The sequence below is a fragment of the Vombatus ursinus genome, unplaced genomic scaffold (assembly GCF_900497805.2).
Source record: "Vombatus ursinus unplaced genomic scaffold, bare-nosed wombat genome assembly UNPS02014814.1, whole genome shotgun sequence".
Lineage (NCBI taxonomy): Eukaryota > Metazoa > Chordata > Mammalia > Diprotodontia > Vombatidae > Vombatus > Vombatus ursinus.
Genome location: NW_020954592.1, coordinates 10,805,998 through 10,820,883, shown reverse-complemented (window position 1 = coordinate 10,820,883; position 14,886 = coordinate 10,805,998). Strand labels below are relative to the sequence as shown.

Here is a 14,886-nt window from a genome sequence, read left to right as displayed (position 1 = left end):
TGTGTGTGTGTGTGTGTGTGTGTGTGTGTGTGTGTGTGTGTGTGTACAGCTCCACCACTTATTTGCTTTATAATTGTAGGAAAGTCACTTAATCTCTTAGAGTGTAATGGGGATAATACTTCTTGCTTCACAGGGTCATTGTGAGAAAAGTACCTTGTAGGACTCCTGGGAAGATAGTGCAGGGAGAGATCCCTAGGAAGCTTGATCCCTCACTATCACCTTCAAAGATAAAAATAGAAATACTTAAAAGTATTTCTTATAATACTAAATACTTAAATACCACTCTAAATACTTAAAACATTCTTAGAGATTTAAAAAAAATCAGAACATAAAAAAGTGAGCAAACAAACAAAAAGAGAGCTCTGATATAATTTAAAATAAATGATGGGGTTAGAGAAGGAACAAGAAAAGCACCTGGAGAACAGAAGACTGAGGTGGGACTCTGGCGGAGGGGATGTGACTGTTCTTAAGTATTTGAAGGTCTTTGTGGAAGAAGGAATATAGGCTTGTTTTACTATAGGGCAGCAATGGGTAGATGTTGCAAAGATGCACATTTTAGCTGAATGCAAGGAGAATTTCCTAACAATTGGAATTATCTGAAAGCAGTAAGGGCTTTCTCAAGAGGTAATGGATTTCTGTTCACTAGAGGTGCTCAATTGAAGGCTGGATGACTCTGCTCCCCTCTCTCCACCATGAGATACTTTATAGCGGGGCTTCTTATTCAGGTATGGATTGGAATAGATGGTCTCTGAGGTTTCTTCCTTCAGGTTCTGTGATTTTCGCATCCTACTCATTTTTCAAAATGAGGTTTGGTTTTTGGTCTTGGTTCATCTATATAATTTCTTTAACTTTTCCTGCTTTTATTCTGTAAGCAGTGAGGATCCACTGAAGGTTTTTGAGCACAGAAATTATCAAAATAGTCCTTTAGGAAGATTATCTGGGATCAATGAGAAAGATAAATTGGACTGGAAGGAAAACAAGAGCTAGAGGTAGGGAGACCAGTAAGGATGGTATTGTAATAGTCCAGACAAGTATTTATGGACTTGTAGAATAAAGTTAGTAGCAGTGGGAAAGAAACTGAGGGCATAGATTGCAAAGGTATTTGAGAGGCAAAAGCTATAGGAGTTGATGACAGTGTTGGAAGCAACAGTTGAAGATGACTCAAAAACTTTGAGCCTGGGGGAAAGTCAGTCAATAAACATTTCTCAAGCACCTACTATGTGTCAATTCTGATACCATCAAGGTAGAAATTCTCTCTACCTTCAAGAAAACAGAGCCTAAGTAGAACAGGCTGACCAGGGATTTGCCTTAGGTTGGCAGCAGTATCTTAAGACCAACTTTCTAACTCTGGTGGTTGCAGCCTAGTTACCAGGCCCCCTTTACTATCTCCTAGCAGCATCTAGTCATTCAGCAGCATAGAAACCTCATGGTGGCCTAGAGTGCATTTGCATTTCTTGAAGGCACACGTGTTGGTGCAAAAATTCCTAGCCATGGCACTATTTGTGTAGAGTCATAGGAGCTGGAGTCACATAGAAGAAGGTTAAGGAGTCAGGGAAAGCTGAAGCAGTGATTGTGGACTGATCTATAAAGAAATGTAACATGGAGCCAGGAATCGGACAATTATATCACTTCTCACAGCTTTCTTACCATGCACCCTCTCCCCCCAGCCTAGCACCTCTTTATGTATTGTCTTCCCTTGTTAGGATACAAGCTCCTTACGGGCAAGCCTATCTTATTTGTGTGTGTGTGTGTGTGTGTGTGTGTGTGTGTGTGTGTGTGTATGTACATGTTTCTATCTCTAGGTCTTACTACAGTGCCTGGCAAATTCTAAGTTCTTAATAAGTGATATATCTATAGGTTATTCCATCTAAAATCAACTGTCCACTTGCATGATAGGGGTGGCTAGGAGGCCCAGTGGATAGAGTGCTAGGTCTAGAATCAGGAAGACCTGAATTCAAATGTGGCCTCAGACACTTACCAGCTGTGTGACCTTGGGCATGTCACTTAACCCTATTTGCCTCAGTTTCCTCATATGTAAAATGAGCTGGAAAAGGAAATGCAAACCATTCCAGTATTTTTTTTTGTCAAGAAAACCCCAAATGGGGTCATGAACAGTTGACTTGACTGAAATGACTGAACAACAACAACACTTGCATGATAACTTGAAAGGGTAGTAGAGTGGCAAAGTTGAGTGGCACGTGTGTGTGTGTGTGTGTGTGTGTGTATGTGTAAATGGGGATTTTAATATTTAATATTAATACTAATAATGGGATTTAAATATGTAATATTAATAATAATATCTAATCTCAATAATCACTGAAGATGCTAAAATTGAGGAATTGGGGATAATGGATGACAATGGATAACAAGGCCCTCCTGAGGAAGGGAATGGAATCAAGGGTACAAGTGGAATGACGAACCTTGGTAAGAAGAGGGATGCTTCTTCCTCTGTGACAAGGAGAAAGGACAAGAGATTTTGAAGTGGAGAGGAGGAAAATTGGTGGCTTTAATCTTTTCAGGCAAGTAGGTCATCTGCTAAGACTGACAGGGGTGGAATGAAAGTGGGAACTTGAAGAAAGTCGAAAAGTGTGGAATTGCCACTTTGAAGAATGTAATGACTTAACAAGAGATGAGAAAAATGATTGTCAAGCAGCAGAAAGGGCTTTTCTAAAGTTAGACAGTATAGATTTGTAGTAAAATCAGCAATGTGACTTTCTTCAGCAATCCAGGAACGAAAATGGAAAAAGTAGAGAGTTAATTACAGATAGATAATTAGATAGATACAATTTATTAAGCATTAGTATTTGTCAGTCACTATAATAAGCTCTCAAGATACATATTAAAAAGCAAACAAGATAGCTGTGTCCTTAAGGAGTTTATATTTTAACAAAAGAAGACAATATATAAAGAAGGAGAGAGATGAGGGTGGGAAATGCAGGTGAAAAGATTGCAGGAAGGGATGTAGTGATCTTATTCCTGGTTAGATCGGGCAAAAAAAGTCTAGGTTTGGTGGTTTAGCGGAGTGAATTCCTACTTTCCAGTTGGGTCTAGATGGCCTAAGAATGAAAGATACTGTAGGCAGTGGCATAGTGGTCTGGTTCCTAGTTAGATTTTATTGAAGGCTTGGCAAGTTGAGAAAAGCAGAAAATCAAGCAAGAGAGGGATCCTAGGGATTTAAAGAGAGAACTCTTATAGTAATTGAGCATGGGGTTCAGGCTAGGTGAGGAGAAAAGTGAAGCTAAGAGGATAAATAGAATGGGAACATGAAGAAAGGTTGAAAGAATATTGGTCTTCCTTATATAACCAACAGGTATTGTTGTGGAGCAGAGTTTGGCTCACTCCCCACTGAAAGTAAAAAAGGTAGATTCCTTCCACACCATGCTTGATTCCTTCCAGACCATGCTTACCTCCTCCCATGAAGTTAGCTTTGGATATAACCTCTATTCTGGTCCCTACTACTACTACTACTACTACTACTCCTCTCTTTCATCCCTCTCCTTTTTCTCTTATAGTGTATTGTATAGGGTAGAGATAGAAGAGAGAGGATACGAAGATTCTCAGCTTAGGAACTAATATCTAAATCAGTCCAACCTGAATGCAAAGAAAGAGATTAGTTCAAGTTAGATTAAATGAAATAACATTTGTAAAAAAGTTCTTAGCACAGTGCCTGGCACATAGTAGGTGCTGTATAAATTATTATTTATCATAATAATTATTATGATAAATAATATAATAATAAATACATCAATTATTATGTAATATAATAAACATGATATATCATATATTATTATATATAATAATTATAATATTAAATTGTTCCCTTCTCTCCCTGGTTTTACCCCATCGACAGATGGGTCCAAGTCAATTTCCAGATTCTTTCCTTTGCGAAACTGAGGACCTTAAAAATAAAGTTTAATAAAGAAAAAAAAAAGAAAAGAAATCACACTCTGTTGCCCATAGCTAGTAGTCCCAGTATTTAGCCAGAGATTAGAATCTCTAACCTATTCAAATTTTTGCATATTGCAGTCTATACTTTTTCTTTCTTTCATACACTAACCAGTATTAAAAGCATAGGTACTTGTGTGGCAGAACAAGAGCTATGGGAAGGCCTTAAAGAGATAAACATGAGTCTGCCAAGCCCAAAAATTAGTGTTCAGCACTATTGAAGGTCTATACCCTTTTCATCTGTCAAAAATTCCTGTAGGAGCCAGTGCTAGGGCCTGGAAGGGGTCTGGGGAAGATAGAAAAGATAAGCTATGGTGCCATAGATTGATAGATGAAACCTTCACATGTTATAATGACTTCCTGGAGAGGGGTTTAATGGGTTAGAGAGGAAGTGCATGAAGACTGTGGACCTTGACTAGAGAGGAAAGGAGACCTGGAGTAAAGGAGCCATGGGAGGGACATGGTATCAGTCTTCAAATACATGCAGAATTACCATGTAGAAGAAGGGTTATATTTGTGCTGCGTTGCTCCAGAGGACAAAGCTAGGATTAATAGGTGCAAGTTATAGAGGAACAGATTTTGATTCAACATGTCTTCCTAATAATTAAAATTGTCCCAAACTGGATTGGACTCTCTCAGGACTGGGGAATGACAAATGTGTTGGAATAGTAGAGTTGGCAGGAATAAGTTTCCTGTTACTAGGGGTCTTCAGATGTTCTACATAGGATTTATAATTTGAATGGTATTAGACTCGATGACCTCTGAGGTTCTTTGAAATTCTATGATAACTTCTATGATTGTATGAGGGAATCATCAGATGATGTTGTATGTGGGAAGGGCCGTCATTGCAGCTGGGAAGGGTCTGGAGAGGTAGAAAGGTTCTCCTTACTGAATTCTCAGACATGAATGTTTTATTCTATGTTGATATTCAATAGAAACAATATCAATGTTTTCCTTCTTTGCATTTCACCATTTCACTTATCTGATACTATTTTTAAAAAGAACTATAGTTAAGGGTTTCCCCACTTTCAGTCATTCATTCGACCACTTCTGCTGAATCCCAAACAGATGAAAGCAAAAGCAAATATGGAGTCAGATTAAAAGGCAAATACAGAGTCAAGACAAGTCTTTAACAATAACTTTCTGATCTTCAGGAACATTTTGCATTTAAAAGCATGATTTGCCTCAAAAATAATTGGACTCTTTTTCATTCTGTTCTCCCATTTTTCTTTTTCTTAAATTGACACTTTTTTCTGTTTTATTTATTTTACAGTATGCCTGGAATAGAAATGAAGAATACTTATTCAAGGCAATGGTGGCTTTTTCTTTAAGAACATTTTCCAACAAAGAAACAATAGAGTAAGCAAATAGTTGAAATTTTCAAAATGTTTATTTGTGGTTTTTATTAGAGGTAGTGCCATATTTCACAACTCACTCTTTTTAAAAAAAATTTACATTTTTAATGCTATATCAATCAAATTACCAAAGGATACTTTATGGAGTTTGATAAAATAATAATAAAATTTATTTGGAAAAACAAAAAGATCTGGAATGCCAATGGAAATGACGAAAATAAGTTAGGATGAAGGATTAGCATCTCCATACCTCACGCTATAATATAAAGCCACAGACATCAAAACTATCTGTATTTGTGAAAAACAAACAAACAAAAAAACAAAAACAAAAGCAGAGGGATAGATCAATGGAGCAGACTAGACAAGAGAGGTTGAGAAACAATAGAACCCAATTACCCAATGTTTGATAAAGTAGAAAATGTAAGTTACCTAGGGAAAATCTCCTTATTTGATTAAAAAAAAACTACTGGGAAAACAGGAAAGCAGTCTGGCAGAAATTAGGCATAGAGAAACACTGTACACCACACTCAATAAATGGATATGTGAACTTAATATTTTTAAAATTTATTTATTATTTTTTTAAACATTCTTTTTATTTTAATTTGGGTTCCAGATTCTCTCCCTCTCTCCCATACCTCCCATACCCTTTGAGGAGGCAAACAATATGATATAAATTATATGTGTGAAATCATGTAAAATGCATTTCCATATTAGGCACATCACAAAAATAAAGAAATAAAGCAAGAAAATTATGCTTCATTTTGTACTCAGAGTTCATCAGTTCTCCTTCTAGAGATGGATAGCTTGGATAGCTTTTTTTCATCATGAGTCCTTTAAAATTGTTTTGGATCACTATATTGATCAGAGTAGCCAAGGCTTTCACAGTTGATCATCATTATAACATTTCTGTTACTGTGCACAATGATTTTCCATTTCTTCTCACATCATTTTACTTTAGTTCATACAGGCCTTGCCATGCTGTTTTTTTTTTTTCTGAAACCACTCCTCTTGTCATTTTTCATAGCACAATAATACTCCATCACAATAATGTGTTACAATTTGTTCAGTCGTTCCCCAGCTGATAAGTATCCCCTCAATTTCCAATTCTTTGCCACACAAAAAGAGCTGCTATAAATATTTTTGTACAGATACATCCTTTTCCTTTTCCTTTGATCTGTTTAGGGTACAGATCTGGTAATGGTATTGCTAGACCAAAGGATATACACAGTTTTATAGCCCTTTGGGTACAGTGGCAAATTGTTCTCCAGAATGGTTGGATCAGTTCCACCATCAGTTCATTAATGTATTTATTTTCCCTCATCCTCTCCAGCATTTGTCATTTCTGTTTGTTGTTGTTTGTCTTTTGTTCTTGAAGAGGACCATGACATCAGGAAGATGATGCCATGACTTGCAAATGAATTGGACTTAAGTGAGGGAGAGCTATGCAAAGTCATCAGCCTCTCTTTCTCCTCTGGAGCCATCTGGGTCCAGTGGCTTGCTTTTCTCTAATCAATAGTAGTTTAGAGCATCTTTTCATGTAATTATAAATAACTTTGATTTCTTCTTCTGAAACCTGCCTATTCACGTGGTTGACCATTTATCAAGGGGAATGGCTCTTATTTTTATAAATTTTAATTAGTCCCTTATGTATTTGATAAATGAAGTCTTTATCAGAGAAACTTGCTGTAAAATGTTTTGATATTATTTCGTTGTCTATGGTACCTTTTAACAAAACGTAGATTCCCAATTATCTGTTTCAATTAGGTCTAATTTTGCTTGTGCTTTGTCTGAGATCCTGATTGCCACACCTGCCCTCTTCACTTCAAATGAAGCATAATAAACTCTGCTCCAGCCCTTCATTTCAACTCTGTATGTGTGTCTTTCTGTCCCAAGGGTGTCTCTTGTACACAACATATTGTTGGATTCTGGTTTCCAATTCATTCTGTTGTCTACTTCTGTTCTGTGGGTTAGCTCACTCCATTCATAGTCACAGTTATGATCACTAACTGTGCATTTCCCTCCATCCCATTTTCCTCTTTTTTTCTTCTCTCTCTCTCTGTCTCTCTCTCTCTGTCCCTCTTTCTCTTAGTCTCTCTCTCTCTCTGTGTCTCTCTCTCTGTCTTTCTCTCTCTCTCTCTCTCTATCCTGTCCCTCCTCAAAAGTCTATCTTGCTTCTGACCACTGCCTTCCCACAATTTGCCTTCCCCTTTATCACAGCCCCACCCCCCATATCTCTTATCCCATTACTCCTCCTGTCTCCCTATTGGGTAAGATAGATTTCTATACCCAACTGAGTATGTATGTGTGTGTATACATACATACCTACATACATGTATATATATGTATATATGTATGTGTATATATATATATATTCTTCCCTCTTTGAACCAATTCCAGTGAGAATGAGGTTAAAGCATTGCCTGCCACCCCAAACCCCATCACCATTTTTCATCTTACTATAAAAGTTCTTCTTTGTATGCCTCTTTTATGTGAGAAAATTTGACTCATTCTACCTTTCCTTTTCCTCTTCTTCCAGTGTATCACTCTTTCTCACCCCTATATTATTTTCTTTGAGATCATTCCAACATAAATGACTCACACCCATGCCCTCTGTCTATGCAGACTCCTTCTAACTATGCTAATAATGGGAGTTACATGTATCATCTTCCCATATAGGAATGTAAACATTTTAACTCCATTTAGTCCCTTATGATTATCAGTTTCATGTTTCATACCTTTCTTATGCTTCTTGAGTTCTGTTTGAATATTTTCTATTTTTCTATTTTCTATTCAACTCTGGTCTTTTCATCAGGAATGCTTGGAAGTTCTCTGTTTCATTAACTATCCTTTTTTTTTCATCTGAAGAATTATACTCAGTTTTGCTGGGTAGATTACTCTTGGTTGTAATCTTAGCTTTTTTTGCCCTCTGGAATATTATATTCCAAACCCTCCACTCCTTTAACATGGAAGCTGCTAAATCTTGTGTGATCCTGACTGTGGCTCCCTGATATTTGAATTGTTTCTTTCTGGCTGCTTGCAATATATTCCCCTTGACTTAGGAGCACTAGAATTTGGCTATAATATTTCTGAGAATTTTCATTTTGCAATCTCTTTTAGGAGGTGATCAGTAGATTCTTTCAATTTCTATTTTATGCTCTATGTCTAAGATATTGGGGCAGTTTTCCTCTGTAATTTCTTGAAATATGATTTCTAGGGGTTTTTTGATCATGGCTTTCAGGTAGCCCAATAATTCTTAAATTAACTCTCTTCAATCTATTTTCCAGGTCAGTTGCTTTCCCAATGAGATATTTAACATTTTCTTCCATTTTTTTCATTCTTTTGACTTTCTTTTATTGTTTCTTGAAGTCTCGTGGAGTTATTAGCTTTCATTGCCCAATGCTAATTTTTAAATATTATTTTTCTTCAGTGAGCTTTTGTACTTCTTTTTCCATTTGTCCAATTTTGCTTTTTTAAGGAGTTTTTTCTTCAGTGAGCTTTTCCATTTGGGCTATTCTGCTTCTAAAGGAGTTCTTCAATTTTTTTATGCTTCTTTAAGCAAGCTGTTAATTCTATTATTATAATTTTCTTGCATCATTCTCTTTTCTTTTCCCAATTTTTCCTCTACCATTCTTATGTCTTTCTTTAAGTTTTCTAGGAATTCCTATGGCCTAGTATCCAATTAGCACTTTTCTTTGAGGTTTTGTTTGTAGCTCTTTTTACATTGTTGCTTCTTATTAGTTTATGTCTTGGTCTTCCCTATTCCTGTAGTAGCATTTTATGGTTCAGTTATTTTGTTTTTGTTGTTGTTTGCTTGTTCACTTTTCCTGTCTATTTCTTGACTTTTAACTTCGTGTTAAAGTTGAACTCAGCTTACCTGGGAGTTCTGTGAAAGGCTTCAGGCTTTTTCATGCTGTTGTTTTCAGAGATGGTTCTAGAGGTCTGCAAGTTTTTGGTGGTGTGATCCAGGGAGAACTTGTGGTCCCTGCTTTCCTGGTGTGAGCTCTTGTTTTTACCCAGGAAGGGCTTCTATTTCTCTGAAGCTGCAAGTATTAGTGCTCCTCACCACCCTGGAACTGTGACCCAGAACTGTTTATGGGCAATAGAGTTGCCAATCAGCGCTAGCTGTATCTAGTAGCAACAAAGGGTTCCCTGTGATCTCTTTCTGATCAGTTGTCCAATGCTCTGTCTCTGGCCTGAGAGCTCTTGAAGCTGCATCTACAGGTGCTGCTGCTATCACAATTACCCCAAAACCCACTCTTTGTGTTCCTGCTGCACTCCCAGCTTGCTCCTACCACAGTGTTATTGACCTTTCCTGAGAGCCTCCTAAGTTATCTTAGGCTGGAAAAATGTCTTCCTCTTACTTTTAGTTGGCTCTACCTCTCCAAAATTTGATTTGAAGCATTATTTTGAATGGGGAATGTTAAGAGAATTCATCTAGATCCCAACCCGTACTCCACCCTCTCAGCCACTTGCAGCTTACTCTTAAAAACTAATTGTGTTTAAAATTAATCAATTAACTGAATTTTTCAAATAATTGATTATTTTTCCCCATGTGCCTTATTTGAAGAAGATAGCCCATATTATCATCACTATGTCAGCAACCTTCTTATACCATAAAGTTATGTTACTGAGTGTGTGTGTATGTGTGTAAGGAAAAAGAGTCATTTTCCTCTTGTATTTTCCCCTTTGTTGTTTGCTGAAACAAAACAAACAAAATAATTATTCTTTGACTATCAGCCTGCATGATTATCCTGAACAAAGAATTTATCAAACTATTCTAATTATACTTAAGACCACATTGAGATTCTGTCTTTGCACAGTTTTACTCTTAAATATTACATTTGCACACAGAAACAAGGATTTTATAGCAACCTCTAATCTTGAAGTCAAATCAAATGTGTTTACCCCAACTTTCTGAGGTACAGGATTATTTGAGACTAGGGAACTGTCATAGGAGCAATATCTTCTAGGATCTCTGCCATATAGGCTAAGTCAGCTTTTTCTAAGACCCAGCCATGTTTTTTGGGCTAGCTTTTCCCTAGACAGAGTAGATGAGTATTTCTTCTTTGATATTTAATCGGTCCAGAGGCTAATGCTGAAATCATTGACATAGTTTCCTATGGCCTAAGTACAAAGCTACTCAGTGCATGAGGAGCTAGGAGCAGCTCCTACCATCTTCTGACCAGTAGAACAGCATGGCCAACACAGATGCAAGAAAGCTGCACCCAGCTGAGTCAATGCCATATCCCTGCCGACTATCCTTTCCATGCTATGGTTAAGTAAAATTGTTTTTGTTAACTGTTAGATGGTCCTCAAGTGTCTCATTTCACTTCATTCCAGTCCTCCACATGAACCATCAGACCGGTCTGAGTGTGGCCTATTCAAAAATATAGTAGCTTTTCTGATCAACCTTACTAATATTCATATTTTAAATCTTTCTCTAGTACTGTGATTTCTTAAGAATTTAACTAAAAAAAATCTCTTCAGTTTTTCATTGACTACTCATTCACCCAATAAATCTCAATCTAATTAACTATAACCTTACTGCTTTTTCATTTTTTAATCAACTAGTGCTTTCAGTAGTACTGACAGGGAATAATTCTGAGTAGCATTTCACGACCCTAATGGAAACCTTTTGACAGGCAGTCTGTGATGATAATATAATATGGTGCTTAAAGCAGCCTATTTAATTAGGTTTGCTTGCCACACTTAAAGAAATGGTCCTATTTCACTGAACAATTTTTGTAATGTCATAGTGCAAAGATTGTAAAGCTTCCTAGATTTAAAGAATAAATTTCATTAGTTAGTTGTGGAGATAAAAAGAAATCTCATTGTCCTGATGTGAAGATACTGCTATTTTATAGCATAATTATACCAAATTAAATTATTCTTTGAAAAACAGGAAATTTAACAGATAATATATCATCATAATTAACATGACTAAATCTTTAAGGACCCACTAGGTGTCTGGGACTCTGAGACATTTGCATAATATAGAAAACACTATAGGAAGTACTAATGGTTTTTGTCTTCCATTCATATGCTAAATCCCATGCTTTAATGTCTTTCTGCTTCAACAGCCTTTCATATACAGAAGACTTGGAAAAAAGCATAGCTATTCAGCTTTTCAAAAAGGAGACCTGATGATTGTCCATTGTCTCAACGATAAAAAAAATACAAACTTCTTTGACATTTAAATCCCTTTGTATTCTGGCTCTAGTCAATGGTTCTGAGTTTGTTACTCTTTGCACTCTCAGTTCCAGTCAATTTAGTCTAGCTGCTCATCCCTATAGAGGATATTCCACTTTTTCCTTACTTCATAGAAATTTCCTCCAAGGCTCAGTGTACAGTCTCCTCATCAGGCCTATCTTGATTCCCTCAGCTGCTAGTCTTTTCCTTCTTTATTTATCTTAATTTTCTGCATATTTTGTAGTTACTTATCTGCATACATATTGTCCATCCCTTCCCTTCCCCAAGTAGATTATAAATTTCTAGAAGGTAGAGATTTTAGTTTTTGTTTTGTTACCTCAGTGCTGAGCACATGCCTGTCACCCTATAAGCATTTAATAATGCTTATTGAAAGAAAAAATGGGAAAAAAGGCCTAGTATATTCATGTATGTATGTATACACACATATATCTATAGCTATATATACACATATATATGCGCAAACACATATATGTATATATATATAAAACATGCAAAATGCAAATATATGTAGATATTGCAAACATACACATATTTTGTAAAATCCACATATATATCTATACACACGACATAATATATGTGCATATTAGTGAGATCAACCGCCAGACCCAGGGCTTTAGACCATTCCCATTCATTCCAGTTTTATCATGGCAACCTGGATTTAAACCTGATTTCAAATTTGTTCCTTGGTAATAACTTTAATGAAGGCTGTAGTTCCAAAGAGATACCATGGAATCATGAGCTCTTGCTGATCATCTAATTCTACTTCCTCATTTTAAAAATGAAAAAATAAGACTAGAAAGGTTAATGACTCACCCAACATCCCACAGTTAGCAGCACAGCTAGGAAGACATAATAAATAATACTTTAAAAAGCTAAAGTTTTAATTATGATTAATAGACTGACTGCTAACTTAGTACACAGGCCCAGAATTGTGTCTGATTCTTTCAGATAATCAAATGATGTTTCCTATGTGGTATTTTCTACTTCATTCAATGGCTAAAAGCTCTATGTAATCCTCTGAAGTTTATCAAGGTCTTATTCACAAATTTCTTGAATACCTAGTTGTAGTGATACACACACACACTCACACACACACACACACACACATATATGTATATGTGTATGTGAGTGTGTGAGTGAGTGTGTGTGTATAAAATTTCTTCCAAGACTCAGTTTACAACTTCCTCAAAAAGCCTATCTTGGTTCCCTCAGTTGCTAGTTTTTCTCTCCTTTATTTATCTTAATTTCCTTCACATTCTGTATATGAGGAATACTCACAAAATCTGTATCTGTGTACATGTTGTCCATTGCCTATGTATGTATACATATGTATTTTTGTTGTTCAGTCATTTCAGTTGTGTCCAACTCTTTGTGACCTGATTTGGGGTTTTCTTGGCAAAGATACCGCAGTGGTTTGCCATTTCCTTCCCCAGTTCATTGTATAGATGAGGAAACTGAAGCAAACAGGATTAAGTGACTTGCCTAAACTAGTATTCAGGAACATGAATTTTCCTGACTCTAGGCTGGGCTCTCTATCCACTGAGCTACTTAGCCTAGATAGATTGATATGCATATGTATGTATATACACACACACATATATGCATGTGTATATATGTATATGCCTATTGCTCTAGCACTATAGATTGATTTATGATTCAGTTTGAGGAATCTGGGCCTTCTTCGATTACATGAACCGGGGTGAGGGTGGAACGCAACCCTTACACGTGCTTTATTAGATCTTTGATCTCATTGTGTTCTCCTCCACCTGTCTGAATGTTTCTTCTCAATCTCCTTTGATGCTTCACTTACATCTTGCACTCCTCAGTGTGTGTTCCAGGACTCTGCCTTGGGCCCTCTTCCTTTCTCCTCTACACTCTTTCTCACTGACCTCATTAGTTCCCATGAGTTCAATTATCATCTCTAGCAGACAACTCTCTATATTTCTGCAATCCTTAACACACAGGGTTGTTGTAACAATTTAATAACATAGTAAAGCACTTTGTATGTCTTAAAATGCTATAATATATCAGCTCTTACATTTATTATATCTAAAACTCATCTTTCTCCTGAGCTGCAGTCCTTCTTCCTCAGTTACCTGTGGTTGAAACTAGAGTCAATTCAAAATCAAAATGTCCAAATTAGAACTCATTATCTTTTCCAGGCTTATTGTGTTTTATTTTCTCTCCTGCATTTTGAATCCCAGCCAGATTTGCCAACTTACTATTCTCCATACATGATCTTCCATCTCTCACCACAGCGTCTTTGAACAACTGATCTGCCATTCACAGACTACTTTACTTTCTTATCCCTGCCTTGTAGAGTCCTTAGCTTCCTTCAAAACACAGCTCAGAGTCCATCTCCTCTAGAAGGACTTTACTGAGCTCTGCAGCTGTTAGTGTTCCCCCTCTGCCCACAAATTACTTTGTATTTACACTTCACATATTTTATATAAACTTATTGGTGGATAGGTCATTTCCCACCTTGTCGTTCAGTTGTCTTTCAGTTGTGTTCCACTACTTCATGACCCCATTTGGGGTTTTCTTGTCAAAGATACTGGAGTGATTTCCCATTTCCTTCTCCAGCTCATTTTACAGATTAATAACTGAGGCAAATGGGTAAAATGACTTGCCCAGAATCATACAGGTAGGAAAGTCTGAGGTCGGATTTGAATTCAGGAACTCTTTCTGATTCCCAGCCCAGTGCTATATCAGTTGTACCACTTTGCTGCCCTCTAGAAGATTATAAACACCTAGCATAATGCTTGGTATATTGCAAGTGTTCAATAAATTCTTATTGAATTTAATTGAATACGGATTACGACCCATCATATTGGTCCAATGTAGCTCTTGTTTATGTCCTCCCATATATCTGCTAGCGAGTGTCCATCCAGTATCCTGGGATCCATTCTTTATATTACTGGGCACTGTAAGGAAACCAGTAAAGCTGGGCCATTCACTGTTTATCCCCCTCTCCCTCCAATGAATGGCCCATTTTCCACACCCCACTCCTTTTTTATGACAATTTTTACACTATTTCTCATTAATAACAATATCTTATTTACCGTGTGCAGCAGACTTCTCATTTCTACCCTGTGGCTCTCCCTCTCCCTTTGAGTGATCAACTTAAATTCTTCAGAGAGATTGTTCTATTCCATGACTAACTACCATATAAAAGTATTTTAACTTGCGTTGAAAAAATGAGAGTTTGTTTCAGAAACCCAGCCTATTCTTCTCCTCCCATTGAACAGTTCCAGCTGTTTGTCTCTTTGAACTCTCTGTCTAAAATAGGCACTTAGGATTGTTTTTTGTTCCAGCTGCAACACAGACAATACACATTCTTTAGTTGCTTGCTTGCTTTTTTTCCAGGGTAGGTGGT

At 36.8% G+C, this 14,886-nt stretch overlaps 1 protein-coding gene across 1 annotated transcript in view; it reads left to right on the top strand.

Annotated features, from left to right (window-relative positions):
• CLTRN (collectrin, amino acid transport regulator) overlaps positions 1 to 14,886 on the top strand; it is a 70,463-nt gene that overhangs the window by 15,093 nt on the left and 40,484 nt on the right. Inside the window, exon 3 of the mRNA XM_027835303.1 lies at positions 5,219 to 5,304. Coding sequence (XP_027691104.1) covers positions 5,219 to 5,304 — 86 coding nt within the window. The remainder of the gene's footprint in view (positions 1 to 5,218; positions 5,305 to 14,886) is intronic.